A 19552-nucleotide genomic window follows, 5' to 3' on the forward strand; every position below is an offset into this window, starting at 1 on the left:
AAGAAAAAAAAAAAAAAAAAAGAGACTGTTCTACACATTTGGGAAACAGCAATTAAATATTAGTGTCCCTGAGTTTCTGAAACTCACATTTCAGTGGGCAGAAGAAACAATAAACGCATGTATATATATTTTGACAGATGGTGACAAGAACTGTGGAGAATGACGTGCATAGAAATAGAAGCCTGGGGAATCAGCGTATTAACACTAGTTGCCATCAAACTGGGCTCCTACCTAAAACCAGCTCCCACTGGAGCCGGATCCTATTCCCTCGGTCCTACTCTGTTCCACTCACTCAGGAAAACCTCTCTTCTCATTATAGATTCTTATCAGAATTTCCTGTGGCCCCCGATTTCTCTCCAAAATGAAAGTCAAAGCCCTTCCAATGGCTTCAAGGCCCTATCAGATTTGCTCCCTCCCATGACCTTGGGGCCTCTGTACTCTCTATGCCTCAAACCAACTTTCCAATAGTCAGAAGGCTGATCCTCAAATGCTTGATTGTCATTGCTATGGAGTGAACTGTGTTCCTCCAATTCAGATCTTGAAGCCTTAACCTGCCAATGTGGTGCTATTTGGAGGGGGGTTAGGGGAGTTAAGCTTAGATGACAGCATGAAGGTGGGGCCCTTAGGATGGGATTAGGGTCCTTTTAAGAGACATCAGAGACCTTGTGCTTCCCACCACACTTCTGCCATTTGAGTACAATACCCTGTTATGGCAGCCCTGGTTGACTATGGCAGCCATCTTTTCCATGAGACCTACCCCTGATCATCTCCTGGAAATCAACACTCTCTCTGTTCACATACACACCAGTTCTGGCAATCTCAGTTCCCCTAAGTTTCAACTTATTTTTCCCCTAACAGCACTTATCATTTTTTATATAGTATAAAACTTTGTTTTATTTTTTTCATGCTTTTATTCCCCTCACACTAGGATTTAAAGCAATTCGAGGACAGAAATATTTGTGTTGTCCACTGATGTATTTCCAGTGCCTAGGATAGTGCCTGGGATATGGTAGAAATTTGATAAATATTTACTGATTAAATGAATCAGGTGGTAGGGCTATGCTGTCTTATATAAGGTAGATCAGGAAGTGTTCTTTCTGGTCAGAGGACTTTGGAGAAGACACTGAAGTGAGGACCAGAATCTTGCCTATATCTGGAGAAGGTATCTCTGGGCAGAGGAAAGGCCCTGAGGCAGGGCGATACTTGGTTCCTGGAAGAACACTCAGGATCTGGTTTAAGTTGAAGAGAAAGATGGGAATGAAAACAGGGAGGTGATTCTTTAGGGAACGGTGCGCCCTCTAGAGGCACTTTGGAAATATACAGTATTTTTTGTTTAGGTTAAGCAGTCTCTCATGTGAACTGTAGTCTGGATCACCACCTTCCGGAAGGTGTGCAGGCAGGAGTAGCTTGAAAGCAATCCATCTCCCAAGCTTCCACTTCCCTACTGCCCCTTCCTAAGATCAGCCTGGGAATACTACTGCTGATCCCCCTCACCACTGCCCTTCTGGCACTTTCCAGAGAACTGGCACACCTTGCATTCTTCTAGGTCTTACTATGAAGTATTGCCCTGGACTCAAAATGTCTGGGGTTTCAAGAGAAAGGACAATACAAAACACTAGTGTAGACTTTGGGACCGCAAACGGCTCAAGGACTGATGAATTCCAACTCTGTTTTCAAAAAATAGAAGGAAAAAAAAAAGAAATTAGAAGCAAGACTAGTTGATATGCCAGCTAAGACCTGCGTTCTCCTTTTAGATATATAAATCTGGAAGAAGTTCAGAAATGTGTGAGGCATTATTATTTAAAACAAAATAATATTAAAAAACTTCCATTCTCACAACTCATTTTTGTGAATAAAGATTTACATGAGTAGAATCCATGATAAAACCTGTCTCCTTCTAGTAATTCACAATATTTATGCATGATTATCTAAACAAAGTGCAAAAAAGTCCCTCTCATTTGGATATGTCTCACAATTATAAAAATTTGTAACAAATATGTTCTTTTAGATGATTTTATACTATTAGTAATTGTAATAAAATGACCTAAAATATTGAAAAACATGTTCACAGAAAAAAAATTTTAGTTTAAAAGTAGAATTTATATAAATGTTTTGTTGCCTAGCTGGACAAAAAGGCAACCTAAAAGAGTTAAGGAGCCAGCGTGGTGGTACACACTTGTAATCCCATCAACTTCAGAGGCTGAGGCAAGAGGATTGCAAGTTGGAGGCTAGCCTCAGCAATTTAGTGAGATTCTCAGTAACTTAGCTAGGCCCTGTATCAACTCCCCCCCCCCCCCCNAATTTTATAATTGTGTTATAAATTATAAAGTAAATTAGAATTTTTTTTGTACTGGGAATTGAACCCAGGGCTGCTTAATCACTGAGCCACATCTGCAGCCCTTTTTATTTTTTATTTTGAGACAGGTTCTCACTAAGTTACTGAGACTGGCTTTGAACTTGTGATCCCTCCTGCCTCAGCCTCCTGAGCTGCTGGGATTACAGATTATGCCACTGATCCTGGCCTGTCTCAAATTTTAAAATAAATAAATAGGAGATATAGCTTAGTGGTAAATTTCCCCTAGGTTTAATCCTTAGTACCAAAAAGAAAAAGTAGGAGCTGGGGTCATAGCTTAGTGGTAAAGGGTTTGCCTTGCATGTGTGATCTTTTCTGGAAAAAACAATCCAGAAAAGAATAAAATAAAATACATGTATAACCTTAGTATCAACTCTGAGGGAAAATGTAATAGAAATGCAGGTTACGCTGGGTGCAGTGGCCCTTGCCTGTAATTTCAGCAACTTGGGAGGCTGAGGCAGGAGGATCATGAGTTCAAAGCCAGCCTTAGCAATTTATGGACGCTCTAAGTAACTCAGTGAGACCTTATCTCTAAATAAAATATTAAAAAGGGCTGGGGATGTGGCTCAGTGGTGAAGCAGCCCTGGGTTCAATTCCCAGTACAAAAAAAATTCTAATTTACTTTATAATTTATAACACAATTATAAAATTTCTTTATGTTGTAATTTGTGCATTATTTTGATTTATTGAAATGATGTTTTGATAGGTGATATTTTCTATTAAAATTTTAGAAAAGGAGATATCACAAATATTTCTTATGAAAGGGAGGGTAGTAAGTCTGATAGGGTTGAGAGTCATTGATAAAGAATCTTTCAGACCAAAGACTTTGATTCTTGCTCCAGGTGAAAGAAGAATTGTTGATTTCAGCAAAGAGTAGTGCTATCCAATCTATTTTAACAGGCTTTGTATGACTCTTGAGTGGAGGCAGATTATAGGGTAAGTGGATGTGGAAGCAGGGATGACAATTTGGGGACTAATGTAGTGACACTGGTATGAGATGATGGGGACTTGACCAGCTGAAGAATAAAGAACATTGACAGGCTTGTCATGCCAGCAACTAGGGAGGCTGAGGCAGGAGGATTGCAAGTTCGAGGCCATCCTGAGCAACTTAGTGAGACCGTGTCTCAACATAAAAAACAAAAGGAGCTGGGGTAAAGTACTCAGTGGTAAAGTACCTCTGGGTTCAATCCCCAGCACTGACTGAAGTGGACACCTCCTGGTCTGTCTGGCACATTCTATGTCTCATGGACTTAATGGCCAAGAGCAGGATCCCAAGGCTCCTTGCCCTTTGATCCTGGCCCTGGCTCAGCAAAACTCTGGTCTCTGAGCTTCTGATCCACAAATGCTTTCATTTTAAATTTTTCAACTTCAACTTTCTGCCTTTGTTAATACAAGCTTTTTTCCACTCAAGTGAAATAGTTCAAGAATTTTAGATTGTCTTGGGATTTAAAGTTTTGGTTTCCTTTGCTTATGTGTTGGTTTCTTATTTGACAAGAGATAGGAGACATACAGGACAAAAACACGAGAGCCAAAATTTAAAAGTTCTCTCAAAAATTCCATGTGGATATGAAAGTACCTCAGAGTCCCTGAGGCTGGGGTTGTGGCTCAGTGGAAGAGCACTCACCTAGGACATGTGAGGCCCTGGGTTCCATCCTCAGCACCACATTAAAATAATAAATAAAACAAAGGTATTGTGTCCAACTACAACTAAAAAATAAATATTTTAAAAAAGAGTCTCTTCCCAAGAAGGACAAGGTAGAGAAGTATAAAAACGGCTCCATAGAAAAATCTCTAATTTGTTTAACACTAGACCCCCTCCAAAGCAACTGCAAATGTGTTATCAAGAATCTGTGCTGATTTTACCTTTATGACCATTATTTTCTTTCTTCTGTTTTCCTTAAGGTGGTTCCATATGGCCTCATTTCCTTGAGCACACACTTCTTCGGGGGGATCTTCCATGGGGTTGTCCATCAGTGTAAGAACCTTAAGGTTCACCAGGCGGTCCAAATTCTCTGGGAGATGGGTGAGCAAGTTGTCCTCTAGCAGCAACTCTTTCAAGCCTAGAAAGATTTTTGTTTCAAATGGATTTTGGTTGGGGATGTGGCTCAGTGGTAGAGCCTAGCATGCACAAGGCCCTGGTTCAATCCCCAACACCACAATAAATAAATAAATAATAATAATAACAATATATGTATATGTAAAGGGAATAATAATGACTCTCTGGTGTAACTAAAGGGAAGTTACCCAATTAACTTTGTCAAATAGTGATTTTTATCTTAAGAACAAGCAACATTAACTTGGCTCCTAAACCTGCCCAGTATCTGAGGGATCCACCTTTGCATTAGTAAGAGAAATCAGAGCACAGATGTACAAGAACGGACAAATATTTTCATTTCATCTAATAAAAAGCCCATCTCTACGTGTCTTCTTCCTCATAATAGAGAAAGTAGAAATTCAACAATTGGATATTCTTATCCTTCTAAGAGTGGATGTCGTCTTTGTTTGGTTTTGCTTTTATTTTATAGCAGTAGTTGCCAACTGATGGCTCACTGGAAAAAAATGCCCTCAGACTTGTTTCTTAGATCAGCAGAATATTGGAAGACCTCACTCTGTGCCTTTGGATAGGACACTTCAGTAGCCTACAAGCCTTGCTACTTCGTATTATCACTCCAGGGTTGGACACATGGATGTGGAACGTGGGGCATCTGACTCACATAGTCATTTCCCTACCACTCTCAAGTTAATAAGCAATTATTTTTTTGAAAAATTGTATACTTTCTGGTATAAAAGTAACCTCATATAAATAAAAATGTATGCATACCAAAGCAGCAGACAAAGTATAAAAATGATTCCCCCTTTCATAGCAACCCTGTCACATCTTAACTGTCACAAGAAACCACTGTTATCAGATTTCTGTGAGTCCTTACAGAAAATATCTAGGCACATGCAGGTCTACAGATACATGCACATAAAACTCTACAAAATGATAACATACTATAATGATTCAGATCTATATTTTTCAAGGAATTATCTTAAACTCTTCACTGAAAGAGAAATAAAAATGACTAGTAAACCTGGGAAAGATGCTCAACATCACGCAATGGAAACAAATGCAAATGAAACACCGAAATGCAATATTTCATTAATCCTATAGGCAGAGATGAAAAGTTTAATAATACTCAGTATAAAGGAGGTAGAAGAGAAAAATTTTATTTAAATCATACTCCTTGATAAATGGCTTACAAACTCAGCTACTTTTCTCTACTTGATTTATCGAAGAGAAGATAAATACAGGGAAATTTTGATTTGTATGTTTCATGAACATAATACAAATCATACGCATAATAAAAATCAGGCAAAATTAAAATATGCATTTGTTAGTCCAGTTATTTTGAAACACTTGTTTCCTGCCATGTATAAGAGGCATCTGATTTAATGGGGCAAACCAAATTCTCTTCTTCATAACAACAGGAAGTGTTTAGGCTAGTGTAAACAAATACTAGGGACAGGAAGAGAGTTAACACTGAAAATTTTGAGAATGTTTTACTCCTCCAGGGACCAAGAACAGGAGCATCTCTAAGGCATACTATATCCCACACCTGACCTTGATTTTTGAAATGTCTTGTATGCAGGTAACAAATTCAACTCTCATATTTCTTCACCTCCTTTCATTGAATAGCCACAGTTTAAAAACATGTCAGTAAACCTGGAGATTCATCAAAATATGGCCAAAAAATTTCATCTGGTCCTAGTAGGTACTCAACAAAAGCTTGTTAAGTAGATGGATGGATGAGTGGCTAGGTAGACAGATAAATGGTTCTATGGATGGATGCATATGCAGATAAAAAACAATTTAGCGCAGTGGAAATGTTTGGGTACTTTTTTTTTTTTTGGTACAGAAACTATCAAGGCACATGCAGATCTACACATACATGCACACAAAACTTCATCAAAATGGTAACCATACTATAATGAATGATTGGAATCTATATTTTATTTTTTGAGAGAGGATCTCACTAAGTTGCTGAGGCTGGCCTTGAACTTGTGATCCTCCTACCTCAGGCTTTCAGGAGTGTCTGGAATTACAGCTGTGTGTGACCGTGCCTGGCTTGTTATGTGATTTTCCAAGTCAATCATATAGTTGCAAAAGTCCCATTCTTGATTTCACCATTCTGTGCCAATACTTTTCCTTTTATTCAAGTGACTGGTGTCCTATATGAAAATTTATTGCAGGACCCCCACTCAAAATTCTGACATATAGGAAGTATTCAGTAAACTACTGCTGATAGTAGGTGTACTTATGCTAATTTTTTCAGCAGTTGCTATTAATTTCTCTTTCCAACTCAAATTACAACCTACGTGTATAAAACTCTTAATCTCATGATCAGGGCACCTGGCCTCTCCCACGCCACTCACTAGTGAGCCCTGAAAGGAGGTAGTGTGACAGGGCTTGGTTCTCCAAGCACTGAGATGGATCTTTAGTAAGGCAAGGAAGATGTTCATCATGGGACTGTTGACTGCATACTCTCCTAGGTGTGAGTCTACTAAGTTTCTCACCTTGTGCTTGGCAAATGGCGTTTGGGAGTTGCTTAAGCAAATTGTGCCGGCAATCAAGAACTTCCAGGTTAGGCATTGTTCCTAAGGATACAGGCAGGAACTCCAGATGATTGTTCTCTACATACAATTCTTTAAGACTCTGAAATAACATGATAGTACACCACAATAATCCTTATCTTGAAAAATGAATTATAATAACCAAAATCCCCTCTGAGTGCCTATGAGCTCTCAATGGAAAATCATGCATTGGGATAAAAGGAAACACAAATTTGAAAGACCAACATCAACTATTAAAATTATTTTTAAATAAAGATTTAGTTTCCATTTATTTGGGGAAAAGAAAATATGGAAAATTTATCTTACGACAACTTTACAGAAAAATAGCGTGGACAATTTAACTGCATTTATCACTTCCTTCCTTTCAATAACTAGTTATCCACAGAAGTTATGAGAGAATTATAATTGCGTCAGCTATCAACCTAACATTTACTTAAGTAGAAGTAGACAAAATGCACTGATAATGGGTTTGGGTTCAATAACTATTACCAACTTTCCTGGGTAAAAATTCAGTGTTTGCATTCCACCCTATGATTGTGGTATAACACGTACAAGGAGCTAGAAGACAAAAGTTGTTCTATGAACATAGGGTAGAGGCATGGGGAATTAGGAACAGGACTTCTATGTCACAGTGAGGATTACCTGTTATACATGCCATGTTGGTCAGTTCCATAACTGGGGGGTTTTATGGTAGCCCACACTTCCATCTATCATCTATCTATCCTATCTATCATCTATCTATTCTGGGAATTGAATCCATAGTTACTTTATCACTGAGCTACATCCCTAGCCCTTTCCTTTTTTTTTTTTTTTTTTGAGGCAGGGTCTCACTGTCTCAAAATAAATTGCTGAGACTGGCCTCAAACTTGCAATCTTCCTGACTCAGTCTCTCAAATCACTGGATTACAGGCATGCACCACTGCACCCAGCTATCTACTTTATCATTATTCAGAATTCAGTAACATGGGGAAAACACCAGTCCCTTAAAGGATGAATATATAAAAAGATGCCAGTAAGCCTCCTCTTAATGAAGCTATCTTGTTACTTTGGTAGGATTCAGCACAGTACTGTGGACCCACCATCAGCAGGAACCTGGTGCAACATAATTTGCTCATTATTCAGTGCATTTTGTCTACCTCTTGGAGGGAATCCTTTCCAACAGAATGCAGACTCCTGGTCGTGTCATTAGTACAGTACTCTAGCTTGAAAATAGTACAGTTTTCAGGAGGCTACTTACCAACATGCAAATGTATTTGAAAGAAGTGTAACTTAATTTCTACAACTGGAACATGACCAAACCCACAATGGAAAGAAATATGGCATGACATATCCAGCAGCGATCATCATGTGGTATGGGTTGTTCAGTGACAGCAAAACCTCAAAGTGTAAAAATGACTACTTGTTTGGAACTGAAAATCTAACATGGATGATCCCATACCCAGCTTCTGGGGCACCTTGTGTTTTCTTAGGCCCCTTATTTAGGGGTAAGTGGCCTGCTTCTGTCTTCATTTGGGACTTACCTGTAATTTCCCAATGTGTTCTGGCACTTGGGTAAGCTTGGATCCCTGGTCTTGCCCCATGTATAACTTCTCTAGAGACACCAAAGAAAAGATTTCCTCTGGGAAGGAAAAGAACTCATTTCCTGATAGTCCAAGTATCTTCAGTTTCGAAAGTAAGCCCAACTCCGAAGGCAACTAGAAGTATTCCAAAGAGATAAGTTTAAAATTAAGATTATCTTTAACAGTCAGAAAATAAATGCCACTTCTGATATTGAGGCAGATTGCTAAATGAAAAGTAGGGCAAGTCAGCATCTCTTACTGTGAAAAGTTTACACATGTAGTATATTTACCTGTAGATCATAACTCTGAAATTCTACCTTTTTTCCTATCACCTTTCTGGTTCCCACTTTTATGCACTACTTTAAATCAGAGTGATTATAACATGCTTTATTGCAAATTTATGAACTCTCATATGGTAAATGCCTGATACTTTTAAAAGAAAAGGTACTGTGGTTGTATGATATTGCAGTGATAATTAATTCTTAATAAATTCAGTTTCCACAACTGACAAATTTAGTAATATGACTTTCATCCTTTATGGTAAAGACTTTATTTATTGTGGTACCGAGGATTGAACCCAGGGGTGCTTTTTCGCTGAGCTACCTCCCCATCTCTTTTATTTATTTATTTTTTATTTTGAGACAAGGTCTTGCTAAATAACTGAGGCTGACTTCCAACTTGTAATCCTCCTGCCTGAGCCTCTTGAATCACTGGGTTTACAGGCGTGTGCCACCACATCGGGCCCTAAAGGCTTTAATTGAGCAATTTTGAAACCCCCGTTGAAATTTCAGTTGGAAGCAAACGTGTTCATACCATTTCCAATTAGAGCATTTAGTGGAGACTATTATGACCCTCACTTGTCACGTTCTGCCTTCCAATGAATACCAAAGCTCCTGTGCCCCATATGGGTAATGGGTGGGCATCTCGAAGATGGCCAAACTTTTGGGGTTGAAAGCCTATAGGGAGGTTCTCTGTGCCACCACTGTGATAACTAGCCACCCAGCTCCTAGTTACCCATCACCTGGAAAGATAAGCTCATTACCTTCATCCAATACTTCTAAACATCAGATTCCCTTCTTTCATCAAATCATAATCTGCATGACTATCATGTTCACCAATCAGTCTCTTTCTGGCTCTCTTGAACCTCGTGGAAAAATTCTCATTCTTAAAATATATATGACATAATCACCCTATTAATTGTGTTACAGATTTTCTCGTAGAAAGAAAAAAGCCCATCTGTGCATCTCATCTGCCTCTCACATACTTCTGAATTTGGTTTTATTCCTGACCAGGAAATCCTTCTTCCTAGTTCCCTGCCTCAGCCCCTGGGCATTCTTCCCACCCATTCCCTAATCTGCTACCCTGCTTTCCTTTCTGGTTTGACCTCAGCTCAGCGCAGGCCCCCTCTCCCTCACACCTCAACAGCTGGGTGGAAGATCACTGGTGAACCGGTCACTCACAGTTGGCGGGGAAAAAGCCCACCAGATGTACAACTTATCTGTTAAAGTCTCACACACCTGGAATCATCCTGAAGACATTTTTCTTTTGTGTGTGCATAAAATATGGTCTCACTTTCCCAATACTTTTAAAATGTTTTCAGTTTTAAAAATTTACTTTTTTAAAAATGTATTTTATTTTATCATTGTTGTTGTTGTTGTTGTTGTTATTATTATTATTACCACCAGTTTGAGGCTGGCCTTAAACTTGCCATCCTCTTGCCTCAGCCTCCCAAGCCACTGGGATTAACAATCATGTGCCATCATACACAGCTATTTATTTACTTTAAAAAATCAGATAAGTCAATCTTCAGAGAAATTGATGTTTAAGCTTTTCTCCTTGGTTTTTAAAAATTCTTCATCAGGCACTTCATTTCCTTCCATACAAAGCACCTGCATGCTGGGCATAAGGTAGCACATGCCTGTAATCCCAGCAACCCAGGAGGCTAAGGCAGAAGAATAGCAAGTTCCAGACCGGCCTCAGCAACTTAGCAAGACACTGAAATAAAATTCAAAATAAATAAATGAATAATAAATAAAAAGGACTGCAGATGTAGCTAAATGATAAAGCATCTCTGGGTTCAACCCTCAATACCAAGAAGATGGAGAAGAAGAAGAAAGCACCTGTGTTCAGTGCAATTCAAAACAATGGGAAAAGATTTTTCAATCTAATAACTTTATTTTAACCTAGTGATTTTGCTCTTATTGCTGTTTACTTAATGCATAGGTTTAGCTTTTCTTTTTCAAAGCATATTGAATGTTCAGAGATTTTTTTCAGGATCCAATATTTAGATTCCTCATAGTCATATTAAAGTATAATGGAAATAAATCTGGATATAGAATGAATCTACAGCGCATCAATGGAGGGGAACGATTGCTGACACTATAATTGAGCTATGCCAATTTGATATTGAATCCATTGTTTTGGTTTTCTCCCTTAATATAAATCTACAGTACAAATTAAGTCCATGCATCGAACATCAGCTATTTTTTGTCCACCTAGGCAAACAGAAGCCATTGGTCAGGCTTCAAGAGCCAAAAACCCATCAGCTGAGATTTTGGGATGGGAGAGATAAGAAGCTGGTTTGAAGGCCACCTGTCATTAAGGAGAGAAAGGCCCTGGAGGTTACAGGTAGAATTAGCCTAAGAGGAAAACTAGAAAGAGGGACAAAAGCACAAAACATGCCATCAGAATAATTAAGGATAAAAGCAATGGTACATAGAGATTTTTGTGTTCAATATAAAAATATTTATCATGTCTACATTGCAGTACAGTTTCATTTACAGTAACTCTTGGTATTGAATAAGGCTTATCTTTGTCAACAAGCAGTCTCTGTATGACTCTAACCTCTTAAAATTTCTCGAGAAAGGATTAGGTATCCTTCATAACTTGATAGGAATGAAGTCAATGTGTTTTCTTTCTCCAAAGCACTTTATGTTTTAAGTACTTTCACTTCAACTCTAGAATGAAAGGCTTGTCCACTAAAAATGATTTCTTTTATAAGCAGTTGAATAGTGGGGGGGGGAATTTGCTGTCATGTACCACAGAACCTTGAAAATTCTCCAAGGTGGGGTGCTACCTTAGTAGAGAGTAAGTCTTAAATTCTCTTGGTAAATTTCAGATTACCATCAAAATGTAGTTTTAAAACCCCACAGGAATAGGGTGCTCAATAAGTATATGTTGAATACTTTTCTATAAAATAAAATTGTGAAGCCTAAAAAGAAAAGAAAACCCCATAGCAATTAGGAAAAAGTTTTAGAAATTGCAAATCAAAAATATTTAAAATATAGCTGGGCAGGGTAGTGTATGCCTGTAATCCGAGCAGCTTGGGAGGCTGAGACAGGAGGATTTCGAGTTTAAAGCCAGCCTCAACGGGGAGGCACTAAGCAACTCAGTAAGACCCTGTCTCTAAATAAAAATACAAAATAGGCTGGGGATGTGACTCAGTGGTTGAGTGCCCCTGAGTGCAATCCCCATTACCCCCCACAAATATTTAAAATATAAACCCATAAGGCCCAGGATTTTTTATAACTTATGGTGAATATATGAGATTGGTGTCCATGGCCAGGAAAATCAGAACTATTACTTGGTTCCAGATTTTGATTTCCAAAGTCTCCCTTTTCTCTCTCTGCAGTTGCCCTTTGCTTGAAATAGCAACTCTATTCTTTCTAATTTTCAAATATTAAGAAATAATAAAGATAAAAACACATGCATGCCCACTGCACAAATCTTTTAATAAATACAATGAAATTCTAATATTAAAGTTGCTTCCTTATTATCCCTTCCCCATTTTGTTGACTTTCTTTTCTCTTCCAAGAGGCATCTACCATCAAGAATTTAGTCATTTTTCTTTCAATTTATATTTACATACTTTTATTATGTACACAAATATCCATAAAAATGTGTTGTATGTATATGTATACATATATATGAATGTATACATGTGTGATTTTTTTGTGATTTAAAAATGTACAAATGGTATAATAAAGTTCCACAATTTTGTGGCTTTTTAGTCAATACTAAAATTTGAGTTCTAGGCTGAGGATGTGGCTCGAGTGGTAGTGCGCTTGCCTGGCATGCGTGCGGCCCGGGTTCGATCCTCCTAGGCACCACATACAAACAAAGATGTTGTGTCCGCTGAAAACTAAAAAATAAATATTAAAAAATTTTCTCTCTCTCTCTTAAAAAAAAAAAAAAAGAAAAAAGAACTGCTGATCTAAAGTGCTCAGAACCAGAAAATATTCACTGTGGTTCTTAATCTAAAATTTGAGTTCCATTCACCTTCACATATATAGTTCCAGTCCTTAGATTATGGTACAGCATTCTATGTTACAAATGTACCACAGTTGATTTTGCCAAGTCCTCTACTAAGGGACATTCAGATTGTCTCCCATACTTCATGATTATCAACAATGCTATAAGACCAGTTTGAACCATAAGCCTGCACACATGTGGGAGATTAGGAACAAATCTGTGCAGTTTCCCATGAATAGGAACATTTAGGTCTAAATGTATGTATAAGAAAAATCTGCTGTTTATGGAAACCCTATTAGGAAGTGTACTTTATTATAGACCCTGGAGGCCAGCAGCTCTGGGTTGGGCTCTTGGCTCTATCACTTTCAGGCTGTGTGGCCTTGGACAAGTTCAGCTCCCTGCCTGTCATTTTCCTCATGTACCACCAAAGACAAAAAAGTCATTGTGAGGATTAAACAAAATAAGAGGTGTAAAATACTTAGCTTGGTGACTGGCACATACAGGTTCTAATTAAATATTAGCTGCTATTTATGATCGCCACTACTATTTAGAGGAAAACAGTACAAAGTACCCCTCCCCTGGAGGATATATTTGGTCACACTGAATTTTCACCCATAAAGTCAGTTCAGATTTTCTGTTTACACACAGAACACCCTAACTTAGGGCAGGAAGAGCCTCAAGAAGATAGTGACAGCAGGGAAGGGAGTCAGTACCTTCCCTATTTGATTATCATCCATCGCCAGGATTTCCAGATTCTTCAGCCCACAGATCAGCTTCGGAAAGTGGTCCAGGTGGTTCTGGCTGAGATCCAGGAAGCGCAAGTTGTCCAGCCGCTTAAAGGAGCGCCGCAGCGCGCACAGGCCGGTGTCGCGCAGGTAGAGCAGGTGCAGCGAGGTCCACTTGCAGATAAGGCGCGGCACCTTCTCGAGGCGGTTCCCACTCAGCCCCATTTCCGTCATCTCCAGGAGCTCACTAAAGGTACGCGGGAGGGAATGGAGGAGGTTGTGCGATAAATCGAGCACTGATATTTTCCTACACTGGCCCAGAGACTCGGGCAAAAAGGTCAGGTTGTTATAAGCCACATAGAACTTCTGCAACCTCGTCAGATTCCCGATTTCCTCTGGGATGGCATTTAGTTTGTTCTCATCCAGGTCGATGATCTCCAGGTCGTAGAGGACACAGAGTTCCTGCGGGAACTCCTTGAACTGGTTTTTCCTCAGGTAGATTTCCCTTAGTTTGGTCTGGTTCACTATTTCCTTCGGTAGCGATTCCAGGTGATTTCCAGCCAGTCCCAGGAGTTCCAGATGGCGAAGGCTTTTGCAGATCAGGATGGGAATCTCCCTCAGGTCAGTCTGGTAGAGCCGGAGCTCCCGCAGGGAACGGAGGCTGCTGATGACTGGGAGGGAAGAGGAGAGGAGGGGGTTGTAACTGAGGTCCAGGCCCTCCAGGTTGCTCAGCGTCCCCAGCTCCAGGCACAGGTCGTGCAGTTTGTTCTTATTCAGGTAGAGGATCCTGACATTCTTTAATTGCTGAATGTCCTCGGGTATTGCTTCAATCTGGTTATTTTCCAAATGCACTTCTTCTAATTCCTTTAATGCCAAGATCTCCAGTGGAATGGCAGTCAGGCTTTGATTAGAAGCGTCAATGAAGAATGTCCTATTTGTGACATGTGGTGGATCATTTCTCAGAAGAACTTTAGGTGAATGTTCTTGTAATTTTAGTAAATCCTTTGACATTATTTTGGAGAAACGTTCAAATATTAAAAATCCAAAATACTATGAAAAGAAAAACATCAGAAATCTCCGGTTCATTTGCTATCTCTATGAAAGAAAACAATTAAGATCTCACTGATTAAATTTGGTGCTTGAAATTATTATGCAACCTAAAATTTAGACTTTTGTATTTCATGTTAGGATAAGAATTAAAGTATAGGCTCCTCTTTCTCCTAACAGGCTGACTCACATGGAAAAAAGGGGGGGGGGGGTCTAATACCAGTTTCTAAAAATGCTTATAGATAGGCTATAGAAGTTTGCAAAATATCATTGTTTTGCCATAACACTGAGGGAAAAATAGAAATGGAATCATATTTTTAAAATGTTATTATTTTCCTTAAAGCCACTAAGCTGAAGACAGCTAAAAGAATGAAGTTCTAGACATGGATCAGCTGTTGTTATGTAAGTAGAGGCCAGTGATGGGGCCCTTTCATGCCTGGCATGTTTCACATTTGGGGCTGGTAGGCAGAGAAGAACTTCTGGGAGGAGGAGAGCTAGCCAAACTTTTTACCAGCCCTGTGTGGGTTGGCATAGGAGGTTAGAATCTGGAGTGTTCTCATGTTTAGAATCAGTTCTCCCCACTAGATAGGTGTCCTCTATTAAACTTTGGCTGACTAAGTGGCTGTAGGGAAAGTCACAGGCTGGATTAAAAAGCGGAGAACCTGTAGATTTCATGTTTTAGATCTCTAAGTCTGGCTGGAGGGATGGGCTTAAAACCCTAAGCAATATTTTAAAATTGCAGTGATTTGAACCAAAGCTGTAAACAAGAAATTAAAAACCTAAATAAATGAAGATATAAAGGATGCCCGTGGATTAGAATATGCAATAAGATTGAAATGTCAAAGATCCACCAATTTAATCTCTAGTTTCAATGTAATACCAATACAAATCTCAGCAAATTTTTTTTTCCTTTTTAGTAAAAGTTGATAAGCATTTTATATGGGAAAATCTTTCTGTTTTTCTCAGAAAGCAAGAGATTAAAAAACTTCCCTGTGAAAGATGGCCTCCCTAAATCAGGAGCAAGGTAACACTCTTCAATGGGAGTCATAGCTGAGAGAATTCTGTACAAACAGACCTTGTTAAAAATAATTCCTAGCCAGGCATTCACCATGGGTTTGGTGGCACATGCCTGTAATCCCAGCAACTCGGAAGGCTGGGGCTGGAGTTCATGGCCAGTCTTAGCAACTTAGTGAGACCGTATCTCAAAATAAATGAATGAATGAATGAATCAATCAATCAATCATCAATCAATAAATGGTCTGGGGATGTGATCAGTGGTTAAGCACCCCTAGGTTCAATCCCTGATACCAAAAAAAAAAAAAAAATCCAATCTTCCTTAAGCCTCCCCACATAATTTTGTTACTTTTCCAGAATTGCCTTTCTTTGTTCAACATAATCTAAAAGTATGTAGGTTTTGCCACTTCTTTGGGTCTACATTTTCTTACAAGGGCTCTCATACCTTGTCAAATTTATATTGTTTGTATGATTTTCTTCTGCTTACCTATTTTATGTCAAATTAATTTTCAGGTTCAGAAAGGGATCCTAGTGGGTAAAGTCTTGTCTACCTTATAGTAACACTACCCTTTTCTTTGATTAAAACAAACTTCTGGGAAACTATAAAATCCCTTGAAATGAAGTTCCATATAAGCTGGAGTGAACTTATTGTTATAAGAGAGTTAGATATTTAACAGTGGGTGAAGAGAATCTCAAAGTTTCAGCCAATCATAAAAGTAGAGTTTGGGAGGCTGGGGTTGTAGCTCAGTGGTAGAGCACTTGCCTAGCATGTGTGAAGCCCTGGGTTCAGTCCTCAGCACCCATAAAGATAAATAAATAAAATAAAGGTATTGTGTCCGTCAACTAAAAAAATTTTTTTAAAAGAGTTGAGTTTGGAATTTTTAGGTCCTTGATATGTTTTATGCTTGAGAAAAATGGTAGGAGGAAAAAAAAAACTTTATCATGGGCTTTAAAATATCCCCAGAGTTCTGATAAGCTGGGATTCAGTAACTTCATCCTTTTGAAAATCTCTGATCAGGACAGGGTCATTGGTATATGTCTAAAATCCCAGCGGCTCAGGAGGCTGAGTCAGGAGGATCGCAAGTTAAAAGCCAGCCTCGGCAACTTAGGAAGAACTAAGCAGCTTAGTGAGACCCTATCTCAAAATAAAATATAAAAAGGGCTGCAGATGTGTCAATGGTTAAGTTCCCCTAGGTTCAATCCCTGGTTAAAAAAAAAAAAATCTCTGATCAGTTGCCTAAAGATGAAAAAGTCCTTAGCAGAATATCCCTTTGCCAGAATTGTCAGCACTTGTGTACAGCAGTGTGCCCCCATCAGCCCAACACCAAACTATTCATCTAAACAGCTTCTCAGGACTTATTTCCTTTAGATAGACTCAAAAATGGCATTTTACCCATTTTTTGGAGTGTTTCTACTCTTCATTCCCCTACTCATACCATCTCTCTGGCAATTCACAGGAAAAAATCTTGTTTATTTATTTTTAAAGAATTTGTTATTTCAAACTTACCTTTAATAATGAGCAAGAAGGTATTGGTCTGTATTTCACTACCATACTTTCCCATCTCATCAGAAAATAAAAATGTAGAATTTTCATGACTCACTCTTATCCAAGGGCCAAAAATTTTTAAGTAACAAAACACTAATTCTTCCACCTGCATATTCAATACCCAAACATGCATGCCTGAATAACACCAGAAGCCAGCACTCCACATACCCCGCAGAAAATTCAATGTCAGAAATTTCAACCACAAGTCTACCCTGTTCCAGCACTTGATAGCAGCACAGTTGAGCCATCTGGTAGGGAAAAAAAAAAAAAAACGATAGCTGATGGATATGTTAAGTATGAATTCCCTGAATCCTTTGAGTTCCATCTCTAAATTATAAGAAAACATACCTAGATGGGCCATATTGAAACTGGTCTATAAAACAGCAAATTCCCTATTTCTAAAAATTGTCCAAGCTGGTTTTCAGAACACAGGTGCAGAACCATACAACTTGGCTTAAAATGACTTTGAGAACCTGGCCATACCCAAAGTCTTCATTGAGTGGAACACAAATAATCAGAACAGGACCTTACAGAGCAGAGCAGACCAGAACAAAGAGACTGGAAACTTCCCAGTTACAAAGTATCCACAATTTTCCCTGGTCCCTTTTACTGGGCACAATTCCTTACCCCAAGCTGCTTAAATTCCTTTGATACAGCTCAGAGAGGAGACAGATTTGAGAATGCTTCCTGTCTCCTTGACATGAAAACCCTTTCTTTTCACAAAAACGGGGTGCCGTGGTATTGGCTTCTATGTGCTTTGGGCAGCAAGCCTTTTCTCTGTATAAGTATTATCTGGGTTTCTAGAGAAATGACACCTTTAAATTATGATTGAATGCCATTGTTACATTGAGTTAAAGCAAAAGAAGCTTTAACTATTTAAAAATATTTATGGATCTTCTATCAAGCAATAGTACATTGTTTATTAAGTTACTCATATAAGAATACATACTAAACTTTCCTAGGCTAAGAAGCCAGAAAAATGCAAATACTGCCCTTTATTGGAACATATATTATCTTTTGTTCTGATTTCTAGAAAGTTCAGAATCAAATTATACCTCCACTCTGGAATCTTGAATTTAAGTATTCAGCAAACCCACCCAAGTTTCCTTTAAGTCAGTTCAATAACATCTTTCCCCATCAGTGATTCTTAAGAGGAGGGAGCTTTTTGGACTACATCCCCCTCCACCTGGGAGTCACTAATAAGGAGAAATGTATTGATGGAAACTAGTTGTAGATGTGGTCAGTGTCCTTTCAACCGTTTTATTTGGTATGTATTTGACATCACTGTAGTTCGGTGTAAATGCTCTCTCATTGTTTCTGCTTTGTTTTGCTAAGATGGAGAGGAAAAACAGTGCTATAGGTGCTGCTTGGTTTAAGGCAGCTCCTTTTCTATTCTGTTAATTAGTCACTCTCTGGAACTAAAGTCTGATTTCACTGCCGGCAGTCCGGCTGCGGCAAAATAACGGGGTGGGGGGGGGATGTGACGAACAACTAGTGTACATTGATACAGCAGGAGTGGGAGCCATTTATTGTAGGACAGGAGTGGTATATATACATTCCACACAGCTTATCTTAATTAACATAAACTAGATACAGCAGTCAACCAATAAGAAATCGCCACACTTAATAGCTCACTGGCGCCACCTCACAAACCACTCCCCCTGGCAAAATACCAGGCGCCATCCTGACTTGTTTAGAGACTCTAACATTTCACACTTATTGTTTCCTTGGAAGAGTATTCCTTCCTTCCTCAGTAGTAGCATCCTCACCCGCTTTGCTTTCCCTTACCTTCTTAATTCTAAATACTGTAAGGGAGAGATAGGAAAAGGCACATGGGGACTGGAACTGGATTCACTCTTGCTTTAGAATTTCAAGCTGCCTCTTAACTTTGTTGGGAGTACATAGTATAAATGAATACAGCGCTCCCTATAATCATCATGTTTCACCTGGAGAAAGGACATTTCAAGGGATACTCTAAAACATATAGGCAAGCAAAGTCGAGCACAATTTCATGAGATGGAGAGCTGGTTTGTTAGGAATTCGCCCAGTAGGGTAGAACAAGGGAGGAAGGACTCCGATGTTTATTGTTTTAAAAAGCTAATTAGCTGAAGGAGAAGTGTGGTGTGTGTGTGTGTGTGTGTGTGTGTGTTTCTTTCTGGGGATTGAACCCGGGGTCTTGCATGCACTAGTCCAGCATTCTATATTATAAGTGGCCTGTTTTCACCTTTCGCATTTTCCTCCACTTTCTCACCCGCAAGGAGTCTCAAATAGTTCCACAGTCCTCTTCAAGTCCCCTCCATCTCCTTCACTTCGGTCTATGGCAACTCCCAAACAGAAGATCTTGCCCTTTTCCTACCTTGTTTCCCTCCTACACTCAAAAAAGCCCCACATCCTGACGTAGTAGTACTTCGTAATATCACTGGGTTCTGTCCCCTCTTGCCGC

General features: G+C 39.0%; 1 protein-coding gene across 1 annotated transcript in view; it reads right to left on the reverse strand.

The window, feature by feature from the left end:
* Nucleotides 1-15736, reverse strand: part of Lrriq4 (leucine rich repeats and IQ motif containing 4) — a 16902-nt gene extending 1166 nt beyond the window's left edge. Inside the window, exons 1-4 of the mRNA XM_015494282.2 lie at nucleotides 13491-15736; nucleotides 8488-8661; nucleotides 6911-7049; nucleotides 4217-4413 (exon numbers count right to left, since the gene is read on the reverse strand). Coding sequence (XP_015349768.1) covers nucleotides 4217-4413; nucleotides 6911-7049; nucleotides 8488-8661; nucleotides 13491-14513 — 1533 coding nt within the window. The 5' untranslated portion in view covers nucleotides 14514-15736. The remainder of the gene's footprint in view (nucleotides 1-4216; nucleotides 4414-6910; nucleotides 7050-8487; nucleotides 8662-13490) is intronic.
* Nucleotides 15737-19552: the final 3816 nt, after the last annotated feature.

The sequence above is a fragment of the Marmota marmota genome, unplaced genomic scaffold (genome assembly GCF_001458135.2).
Source record: "Marmota marmota marmota unplaced genomic scaffold, marMar, whole genome shotgun sequence".
Lineage (NCBI taxonomy): Eukaryota > Metazoa > Chordata > Mammalia > Rodentia > Sciuridae > Marmota > Marmota marmota.